Here is a 12050-nt window from a genome sequence, read left to right as displayed (position 1 = left end):
TTAATTCTGAGTGCCAAGCAAGGCAGCTGTTAGTACCATTTTTGTGTCTTTGGTATGACTCTGCTGTGGATTGAACCCATGACCTTCCGCTTCCGAGGTGGACATTTTAACCACTAGGCCACTGAAGCAAACTTCGCAAATCAGTATTTGTACATTAAAGTTCAGGCATAATACATATGCTATAACATTTTATTTCCATAACTGATATTGTATCCCGAAGATCATTGTCCATATATACTCATTCAAGATGACACGCTCAGAAACATTAATATATTTTTTAAAATGGCAATATGTCTGTTTGTAAAAATATGACTGCATTTCTGTTTGATAGCAATATGCACGATTACAGTTCAACATACTTTTCTGTCTTTCTATGTAAGCCAGGGAACTTCAAGGTTTTTGTGGGGGTTGTTTGGTGCTATAAGGGCACTAATTTCAAGTATAATCTATATATCATTTTGATTCACTAAATATCCTTATTGACAATTAAATCAGATTATTATCTTGAATATACATGATGACTCATTTTTAAAAGGTTTGTTAGGGACTCAAATGGTATTGCAAGGTGCGCCCATGTTGCATTGTGGGTATCTGCATCCACAATCGTGATGTCTGTGAAAGTAACCCATACCTACCCATTTGTGTGTACCCCCTACCAATTTAATAACGGTAATCTTTAATGTGATAAAAAGTGCACAGAACTTAGTCAGTTCATTCATTGATTTATAATTCCTAACTTGAATATGAACAGAATGACCCTAACACTGGCATTCAATGCACCTTTCATGCTTTACAGACTTTCCAGACTAACATGGCACCATGATTGTCTAGAATAAGTTGGGTTTGCTATTTATTAACTAAAAATTTCACCAAATTTTGATAAAATTTAATCAGTTTCTCTGCCAGTGCTGATTAAATTTCAAAGTTTAAAAACATAAACTTGCCAAATCTTTTGTTTTTTCAATGCAACTGTTTCACCCTTTTTCCTATCTGTAAATATTTTAAGCATTTATGGACCTTGAATTTGTAAATGATCTTCATAAAGTTCCCCTTGGTGACAATGTGAACCGTTTAAGTCCCTTTTAGGGTGCCCACTTGTTATGTGGTGTGTTGTTTGGTTATTGATATCTAGGAAATGATCGTGCAGCAATATTTTTCTTCAAATTTCACTCTGTTACAGTTCCTCTTCATGACAGTGTGAACTTTTTAAGTTCTCTTTAGTGGCAGTATGAACTTTTTAAAATTTATGCAAATGATGTCGATCTGCCATTAGATATGGGTACTGTTACTAAAAGTTGAAAACTTTTTTGTAACATTTTTTAAAAGACTGATTACCAAAATTGGACTACATTTGACAGTAAGTTCTTGTTTGTTTTTGTTAGTGATGCAGATCAGCTTTCAGATATTGTCACCATTGCAAAATAAAATAAAATATTTTGACAACTGTATCGTAGAATACCACTGGACAAAATCAGACAAAGTGTACTTAAAAAACAGGTCTTTTAAATATTGAGCAAATGATGCTTATGTGTCATCAAATATTGATGAAGATCTAAAAGTAGAGAAATCAAAAGATACCTTAGATTCATAAAAAGTTATATAAAATAAGGAATGTATGTGGCCATGCAATTTTTAAGAAATGAATATTGACAGCTTTCACCAATTACATTTAAAATAAAACAACTTGAACTGCATAAATAAGCATTTTTGATTCTTCTGGTACTTGGACAAAAATGCTGTTTTAAAGGCCATCTAGAGTACATAACATTTTATGGTTGAAGTATACTGCTTTTGAAAATGGAAAGATATTTTTTAAAGAATTTTAAAAATGAAACAAAAAGATATGTTTACACATTCTATCAACAAATTACAGAAACCAGCCAGAATCTATCTACTGGAGACTGATCCTGTTCCACCACTGCAACAATTCATGTCAGAATGGATGCTGAGCAGTCAGATTACCACTACATGTGTAAATAAGATGTAAACTGATTACCCATTGTTGTAATTTTGGCATAAACACATGAAGAAGTAATTTGATTTTTTGAGGGGAATATTTAAGGGCAGTTCTTAACTTTTTTTGGGTCAATTTTTGTCAGAATCTGAAACATACACTTTCTCCCAATGCTAAAAAGCCATTGGCTAAGAATTATTGCAACAAGTTTAGCAATTTTTGAAAATCAAGGCAAGTAAGAAAGGTCCTGCATTTGCATTGGTGTTTAATGCACAATGGAATTTAATATGGTATATGGAGGATGAAATTATATTATCAGGCATATACAGACACTATTGCATGGGAGCAGTGATTCCTATGTATCAAACACATCCACATTGAAGGCCATAGGCCTTATTCAAGACAAGATCAGAAATCAAAAGTGGCACTTGCAGAGACTTTGCAAATTTTGTGGCTTGGAGGCAGGAAGGGAGTGGGATCGAATCACTGCTCTCATTAATTGATGGCAATGGCATTCATAAACTGTTTAATGTAGTGGTTTTGTAAACATGTATTAACCAAAATGTAATTAACTAACTAACTATTGCAGTGTGCTGTCTGAGGATGCAACACAGACCCAAACATTCGAATCAATTGCATCAAGTTTTCACCACTACTTTCAAAAGCCAGACCATTTTAAGATTGGCATGGCCCTGGTAAGACTCTCTCTCTCTCTGTCTCTCTCTCTCTCTTTCTCATGCAATATACTGTTTAAAAGTCATTAGACTATGCATTTTTAAAATATTTTGATCAGTTTATAAAAAAATTGAGCAAGTAATTCATCCTTTGTCGGGGCCCCGAGTGGCCGAGTGGTCTAAAGCGCTCACCATTCCAGATCACTGCCATCTCACCTCTGTCTGCGTGGGTTCGAGTCCAAGGCTCGGCTAGCATGGGTATGTGGAAAAGCCTGCCAGTAGCTTCTCGTGGGTCGGTGGTTCTTCCCTGAGTTTTCCAGGGTTCTTCCTCCACCATTTATACTGGCCGCCATGTATAGCCTATCTTGTGCTGAAAAATGGCGTTAAACCCTACAACAACAACATCATCCTTTGTCGTAGTATAAGGAGCTGTCATGGCTCAGTGGTTTGTATGCCAGATTTGCTACAGAAAGGGTGTGGGTTTGAATCCTACAATTGGATCAGCAATGTTCAGATACCATGGCATGCCCTACTTGTTTTACTGTGCCTTATTAAATAGAACCATAACCAGACCTTTTTCATATCTTGTACAAGCTTATTCCATTAAATTTTGAATGATATATAGGCATGGAAAGTTGCTGTGTCATATTAAATATAACCATTACTTGACCTTTTTCATATCTTGTACAAGCTTATTCCATTAAATTTTGAATGATATATAAGCGTGGAAAGTTGCAAAAAAGCCACACATATGCACAAACATACTAGATGGTTGACATGGAAAGTTTGATGAAGTATGCAAAACCTTATTGACATACATGTTTTATATTAAGATTTTAAGAGCAGTGTCATAGAAATTTACTAAGTTTTACTTTGAAGTAAGTTTATCATAAATGTAATAATGATAAAATTTCAGTAGTGAGACAGCCTTGTTCAGATTGTTTTGTCTTAAATATTTTATTGTTGGTATTGAAATTTTATAAAGGACTAATGATTTTGAATGGTCTCAAGAGATTCATTATAGATGGGGTTCACTGTACTTGACAATGGGGAGTAAATTAAGGTCTTCAGGTCCTTAACTGGCATTCCATATCTGCAATATCCTGAACTTGTCTAGGTCAAGGTAATTTTCATAACCATTTCCTCCAAAATTATTATTTTGTTTTACAGGTGATGTTACTCCAAAACAGGGATCTGCTTCCTCATCCAACTCAGAAACTGGCTGCCATTTTTCTGTTGTATGAGATGTATCGACCTGACCCCATTGCTGTAAACCCATTTGCTTCCGTATTTGTTCATCTTCTGGTAATTATCTCATTATCATCATTAACCATCAGTTACATAAAACCTGCACCACCACATAATCTTAACCATATGCTTCATCGTAATTTTTCAACAGCCATATAAAGGAATAACATGTATTATGACATCTGTTCATGCATCTATTTTCTTTTGGCACAATACTTTTTGTTTTACACATTGTACCTTTACCAAATGTGATTGGCTTGAATTTTGGTCAAGAAAGAAGCCTATTGATTTGGTTTTCAAAAGGTCAAAGGTTAAGGTTACTAATACTTAAGGAAATGTGGTTTCTGTATAGTAATATCAGTTCTGCCTGATAGGCTTGCACTTGAAATAAAGAAGAAGCCTATTGATTTTGGAGGCAAAAGATAAAAGGTCAAGATCACAGTGACTTAAAGAAGAAAATCAGTTTCAAATGATATATTTTGTTCTACATATATGTATGTATATATGTAGATAGATATGCATGTATGTAATAGTGTTTTACTGCACATCAACACAGTAGTGGCTATATGTTGCCGACTGAAAGTACAGTTAAAAAAGTCACAATTGAAGACCTGGACTAAATTAATGGATTGCTTGCACTTGGAATAAGGAAGGAAGAAAAGCCAAATGTTTAGAATTTTGTTTTTTCATACTAGCTTTAGTTACAGATCCTGTACCTTGCCAAATGTTTGTGGAGGGTTTACACTTAAGTTATGGAAGAGTCCTATTGATTTTGGGATTGAAAGTTCATAGGTAAAGGTCATTATGTTTGGGGGAAAAAAATGGTTTTCCACTTTCATTCTAGAGTAAGTTTCTTTGACCAAACATTATGGATGGCTTGCACTTGAGGTAAGAAAGAAACCAATAAATTTGGGAGGGGGGGTCTAACAATCAAAGGTCAAGGTAAATTTAATAATAAAAAAATAATGTTTGTTGCGCTTTAAATTAGTTCAGTGCTAGTTGCCTTGATAAGTCAAGGTCACTGAGACTTGTTGGTCAATATTCTCAAGAATTAACCATGTCCTACTAGTGCCTACATTAAACATGAGGTCAGTGTATAATGATTTTGGTGCATTTGTATTGTAATCTTACTTACTGATGATGTTTTCAAGTATGACAATAAAAACATCTATACAACTATAATTCTTGGTTCATTATTATAAGCATCATAATCAAAATTTAGCAATTTAAATCCATTTCTATTGTTATCATGGGTCTGATATTCATCAGTGTTATTCTCATTGTACCACCACCATTACTTTTTTCACCACCAGTAGCATAACTTCAGGCATGAAAATCGGAATGGAATTCCCTAATTTTGAGAATTTTCACTTGTTATATATTGTTATATCTCTATGGTATTATACTAAGTAACAAAAAGATGTTAAACCAACAAGTTATTGAAATCAACAAATGATTTAATACTCTAATTACATTATTGTGGGGGTTATGAGTGGCCAAGTGGTCTGAAGTGCTCTCCTTTACAGATCGCTGCCATCTCACCTCTGTCTACGTGTTCAAGTCTCGGATTCGGCTAATGTGGGTTTGTGAGAAAGCTTGCCAGCAGCTTCTCATGGTTCGGTGGTTCTTTTCTGGGTTTTCCCGGGTTCTTCCTCCACCATTAATACTGGCCGCCATGTATAGCCTATCGTGTGCTGAAAAATGGCATTAAACCCCACAACAACATTATTGTGAATGAAATCCAAAATAAGCCTGAATGTTCTGTCCAAAAAAAGTCCAAAAAAAATAATATAATAGTGTTCCAAATAAATTCCAGGTCTTGAATGAGCTGATGTACCAATAGCCTTCAGTGTGCCAATATACCAACAGCCTTGATGTATCACAATGATGTAAACCTTAATATCTTTGAATGAATTCACTGTAACTACAAAATAAAATAAGATTAAATCAAAATACAACATTAAATACTTCTGCACACTGAAAATAAAATAGGAATAGGAATAAATAATTTTTCACTTCCACCTTATCTTCATCCCCACAATTCTGTCACTGTACATCCCTATTTGATGTCTGTCACAATTCATCCCTACATAAAATTATCCCAAACAGAATCTTCTGAACAAGTTTCTAATCAAGACTTGGTTTAGAACTGAATTCCAAGTAAGCAACCTATTTATAGCTTATAAATGACCATTGTCTTAAAATATAATCTATATACATGGACAAAATTAAGCTTTATAGCAATATGTTAGAAAGGGTTTCTAATTTGTTTGAAAATGATTTGTGTGTTTTGGATTTTTAACATAGCTTTAAAAAAATTCAGTCATATCGCTATAATGTCTGCAGTTTGGCAGTTTAAAGTAATGTCTGACACTGGGGCATCATGCCGCAGACATGTAGCATGATGTCCCATCCAGACAGATTATCCTGACACCAGGCCGACCAGTCCTAATACTGAAAATGATTTAAAATATGCAGTTATCTGTTAGTATACATATGTATGATACTTTTTTGACACCTCAGGATTTTGTTTTTACTTTATCATTCTCATGTCTGTTACTATCTATATAATTACAACAATACACTTCCTCCCCCACAACCCATTCATCTTCATCTTTCCCTTCTTTCACTATTGCTGCTACCACTACAATTTCTCCTGCCACAACCACCTTACTTACCATAATCACTGTTGTTATCTCTATTAACATTTATTCTTTCTGTTCATTTAATATTGTATTAAGAATTGGTTAAAGATTAAACAATTTTGTACCACTGAGTAATTTTGTATTTAGTTCTCAGGATCATAAAAGTTCAGATATGTTTCCAGTGCCCATTTTTGTTATAATAATTACCATATTTATGGTAATTTTTTGGTAATGGTTTGTTTTCAGTGGCAAATATAATATTTAAATGCCTTGTAATTTTCAGATGTTGCTCTGCAATAATTTTTTCTACAACTTATGTTTTCTAAGATCTGCTGTGTCATTTTAAAGTAAAATTCACAGCGTGTTTGTCATTAATTTAATTAACAAAATTATGATTGGTTGTCACTGTAGTCATTACACATGAAACCACTTAAAGCAGGTGTGACAGTTATGGCTTTGATTAGAAACCATGACCCCTGCTCTATATCATTAAACAATACATCATAGAGTTGGTATGGATTAGTAAATTCATTGGCAGCATGCAGCAAAACAAACCCATTATCCCTGAGGCATTATACACCAAGGTTTAAACATAGTTATTGTTCTACAGGTAATAAACTTTTTTGTAGATGATAAATATTGATTGTGGGTGCTACATGTTTGGTGCTTCATGTGCTCTTTTGACGAAATCCAGATGGCTGCCTTTTATTTCTGAACACACCTGTCAAAGAAATCCACACAAGTTATTTATTAACAGTTATCACCTAGACACCTTGAAATCTCAGACATGCATCAAAACAATCTTTGAGCAGTTGATTGTTTTGAGTCTGCAAGCTCTGCTCATTTTGAAGCTACCCTCGGCTAGGTGGGTGGAAAAAAGAAGAGAGAACCACAACAAATAAATCACCTTTATTTTTAAAAAATACCATCACGCTGACTCATATATTGCAACTTGCTTGTTATTTTTACCCTTCCTAGGTGTGCATACAACACTCACCCTATATGGAGCCTCTCGCCCTTGGTACTCTAAGATTAGCCATCATACATGTTCTGGTATTTCTGCACTTGATACTAAAATGTTTCTGTCATAAATATCTTCAGAATTATAATTCCAAAATCTTTTTATTTAGTTTGTATTAATATCTTAATTACACAGAAATAAAGCTTGTGTGCATTTGTAATGTAGATTTTAATGATCACTGATTAGCAGAGGGTTAAACTATGGATTACAAGATTACTAATATGGCAGTTCTTTTGGAAAATACACACACAATCGTGGCTCTAATACATGTATGGCTGTGTTTTCTGGTGGATGGACATGTCTCAAATAGGCAAGTAATGCCTTTTTTCATTCATTATCCTGTCCGTGGTGTTAGGCAAACTACTTGTTTACTTCTCGGCAGCATATCGTCATGTGAGCTAATGGTAATTTTTGTTTCAGATGGGGGAGGGCACAACTTTATCTTCCTATGTTTTCAAACACCTTATTAAAGAATTTAATGTCTTTGGACGACAAAAAAAGTAATTATTTGTTGCCATCTAAAAACATACCATAAATACGGTAACATTGCATATACTGATATGTTTCCAATGCATTTACAGTTATGATAATTAACACTGCATTTACTTATATGTTTCCAATGCCCATTTACAGTTACGGTAATTAACACTGCATTTACATTTACTGATATGTTTCCAATGCCCATTTACAGTTATAATAATTAACACTGCATTTACTTCTATGTTTCCAGTGCCCATTTACAGTTATGATAATTAACACTGCATTTACATTTACTGATATGTTTCCAATGCCCATTTACAGTTATAATAATTAACACTGCATTTACTTCTATGTTTCCAGTGCCCATTTACAGTTATGATAATTAACACTGCATTTACTTATATGTTTCCAATGCCCATTTACAGTTATAATAATTAACACTGCATTTACTTCTATGTTTCCAGTGCCCATTTACAGTTATGATAATTACCACTGCATTTACATTTACTGATATGTTTCCAATGCCCATTTACAGTTATAATAATTAACACTGCATTTACTTCTATGTTTCCAGTGCCCATTTACAGTTATGATAATTAACACTGCATTTACATTTACTGATATGTTTCCAATGCCCATTTACAGTTATAATAATTAACACTGCATTTACTTCTATGTTTCCAGTGCCCATTTACAGTTATGATAATTAACACTGCATTTACTGTCCATTATGTGTATATGTATTGGATATTTTAGTTGATTCCTTTTATCTTTTGTAGAATCCTCAAACAGAGAACCAGGAGGCTGGTCAGTTTGACCTCCACTGGGCAATTCCTGCCATCTCTCCATCAGAGAGATACTTCCTCTCTCAACTCATCTCCAGCCCGTCAAAAGAGGTAGATAAGTTACATAATTTCAATAAGAATAAAAAATTTCAGTTGAATAAATTGCATGCTCACAGTTATGTTAGGAGAATTTAGTATTTGCTGCCTCTTAAATCTTTTGAGAAAGATTAGAGAAAAAAATTAATCTTTATTGTCTATATATAATCATATTGATGCTAAAAATAGTGTCCATGGGAAATACCTCTTCCAGAATATTATTATAATTACCTCCATAGTACATACCTTTCAGATATGGTGAGTGACATTATTTGATGATACATTCGGATTTTGTCCATGCATGAATCAGATCTCTTCAGTTACATCCTAAGTCAAGGGGAAACATGTTTACAGACCTCTGGTGTGGGATCATCTTAGGTGATGTTGTCTCCAAAAGAACCACATTGAAATTGGCCACTTCCAAGGCAGACTGACTGTCCCCAACTCAGAGGCCAGTTGCATTCAGCTGATTTCTACCAAATGGTTCTTGTTCTCATTGGTCTTCAGTCAAATTTGCATCTGTTACTATTGGCCTCTCATAAACCTTTTGTGGCAAAGTAGAATGCATTGCTCTCTTCCATTGTCTCTCTAGACCTAGATCAGAAAGTTTGGGCAGTTGACATTTTTTCCTTGAACTGGAACAGTCTTATAATTGTTTCCTGTCTTCTTTATGGCTCAGGTAGTGCAAAAGGTGAGTGAATTGGAGTGTCTAATCCTGAGTTTGAATCAAAATCATGGATCAGTGGGCCATTGAAATTGGGATCAGAGATTACCAGAGAAATCCTGCTTTCTTTCTGACTGCACAAACAATTGGGAATCAATGCAAGTCTTCTGTAGATATCCAGAGGTGCTGAACCTGCATGATTGACTCGTGTCAAGTAAGCCAGTCAAAGAAACAATTTTCAGAACAAGTGGTTGGCAGGATATTGAATCAGAGATTCCCTGGGAAAATTCTGTAATTTCTCTGCCAGTTGAAACCGTCATGAGCACTCATTTCGATACTTACCCAGAGATGTTGAAACTGCATGCCTAGTTCATATCTAGCAGACCTTTGGCATGCCTAGTTCATATTCAAGCAGGCCCTCAGAATGCCTAGTTCATATTCAAGCAGGCCCTCAGAATGCCTAGTTCATATCAAGCAGCCCTCAGAATGCCTAGTTCATATTCAAGCAGGCCCTCAGAATGCCTAGTTCATATTCAAGCAGGCCCTCAGAATGCCTAGTTCATATCAAGCAGATCCTCAGAAGAAAGCAGCTCTCAGAACAAGTGGCAAGTCTTTTTGTTACCAGTGGTGCACATTTAAACTTGTTCTCTCAAAAGCCTTAGAACTATATTTTTAGCTAATCTACACCTTTCCAAAAAAGAAATTAGGTCCCATCCTTGAAACTTCAGGGGCTACCTTTCCACAATCTTAGATATGCTTTAGCATCATGGAAGTGATGATATAGGATAGGACATACACCTCTCCAACAAATGGCAAAATTTTACTGTCTTGATCGAAGGCTTTGGCCATTTGTCCAAAAATGGACTCTTCCACAGGTTCTAAAATGGTTGGATAAAGCAACCTTTCAAACCAATGCTTAGATATTTCTTACCTGTGGTATAAACCTCCTTCCAGTCATTCTGGCTATAGCAGGGAGTCTCAGGAAGATACTCACCTTGTCAGTCGGTCCAAACTATACACAGTTCAGCCATGATAGCTTAAGTTTTGGCATAATTGTCCTTGCTTTAACTACCAAGAATAGGCTCTGGTTCATCAGGAATGAGTTCTTTGTCTTGAAATTTCTCTTTTATCTGACTGTTTGACCAAAGGGCATCTACAGGACCCCTTAAGGGTGAATTTGTTATTACAAAAATTAAGGGACAATGATTTCGCTCAGGCTCTGTTCAAAATACAATGAATTATTCTTTGTACTGATGAGGAACTAACCCATGACCAGTGTATTCACGTGGGACAGTAGCCTAACATTCAAGTGAGACTGTCTTCTAAATGACATTATCCATGCTGTTATTACTTCAGAGGTCTTTCATCCCAAAGGGCTCAGTTTGACCTAGTGGAACCTATGGCACCAGCACCACGTGGCTAAGTGGTCTAAGGCAATCACCTTTACAGATCAATGTCCATATGGGCTCAAATCTTAGCTCATGCAAAATAGGTATGAGAGAAAGCTTGTAATTAGATTCCCATGGATCAATGGGTCTTCCTGGGTTTTTCCTCCACCAGATATACTGGTTACCATGTATAGCTATCAGGTGCTGAAAAATTGTCATCAAACCCATAACACCAGATCAATCCATTGTACAGGTAGTCACCATGGAGACGGGAAGGTTAGAAAGCTTTCTTGGAAAGTTTTTTTTTTCCTCTCAGTAATATAGTTATAGTCTGTTTTGTTTATAAATGGGAAGTTAATTTTGATATTTTTAGAGCACTGGAATTAGGTGGATGCAGAAGTTAAGATACTGACTTAAATATAATTGTATAAGTATTATTGCAGAAAAATAATTTATGACTAAAAAAATTCATTCAATCATTATCTGGTTATTTACCATTGCTTTCATGTATTTTATTTCAGTATTTGCTTATTTAGGTTTCATATAGGTCAAATTGATGTGATGGTACAAATTCACTTATCTAATTTTGATAATGAAATTTTTATATTCTTGAGCACAAGTTATCTTGTTTATTGCACATTTTCCTAATGCAGAATTTAATTGGATGCACTATATAAACATTTCCAAAGAAATTGTTTTCAGACTCTAATATGCATTTTAAGAAATAATTTTCCTCTTCCTTTTAAGTTTTTATTTTAGTTTGAACTTCCCTATATTTGTATTTGTTATTTTCAATATTTTTCAGATGTTTAAGAAAACACCAACCCATATTTTGCAGATGGATGTGGGGAACATGCAGGTAGGTGAAAATAAGCTGTGTTGATACTAATTCAGTACATTAGTTAATTTTTTTCATCCATTTGTTTTTGAAAGAAAAAAGGAAAATAATATATTTCTTCACATCATTTACTTGCTTCCATTGCAAACATAGGTGTTACAGCATTTTCTTTCATCATTTTAACACCTTTTTCCTTTTATCAAGTTGTTTTGATCATCAAACCCATTGCATTATGAGGTGAAAATGTATATCATTAT

The 12050-nt window shown here is 34.6% G+C and overlaps 1 protein-coding gene across 1 annotated transcript in view; it reads left to right on the top strand.

Annotated features, from left to right (window-relative positions):
* LOC149785034 (CCR4-NOT transcription complex subunit 11-like) overlaps positions 1-12050 on the top strand; it is a 38830-nt gene that overhangs the window by 2599 nt on the left and 24181 nt on the right. The window contains exons 2-5 of the mRNA XM_089978738.1: positions 2544-2649; positions 3799-3933; positions 8802-8918; positions 11761-11814. Coding sequence (XP_089834864.1) covers positions 2544-2649; positions 3799-3933; positions 8802-8918; positions 11761-11814 — 412 coding nt within the window. The remainder of the gene's footprint in view (positions 1-2543; positions 2650-3798; positions 3934-8801; positions 8919-11760; positions 11815-12050) is intronic.

The sequence above is a fragment of the Sinohyriopsis cumingii genome, chromosome 13 (genome assembly GCF_028554795.1).
Source record: "Sinohyriopsis cumingii isolate HCF-2022 chromosome 13, ASM2855479v2, whole genome shotgun sequence".
NCBI classification, from domain to species: Eukaryota; Metazoa; Mollusca; class Bivalvia; order Unionida; family Unionidae; genus Sinohyriopsis; species Sinohyriopsis cumingii.
The sequence above is the reverse complement of the archived record's forward strand: the minus strand, read 5'-3'. Positions and strand labels throughout refer to the sequence as shown.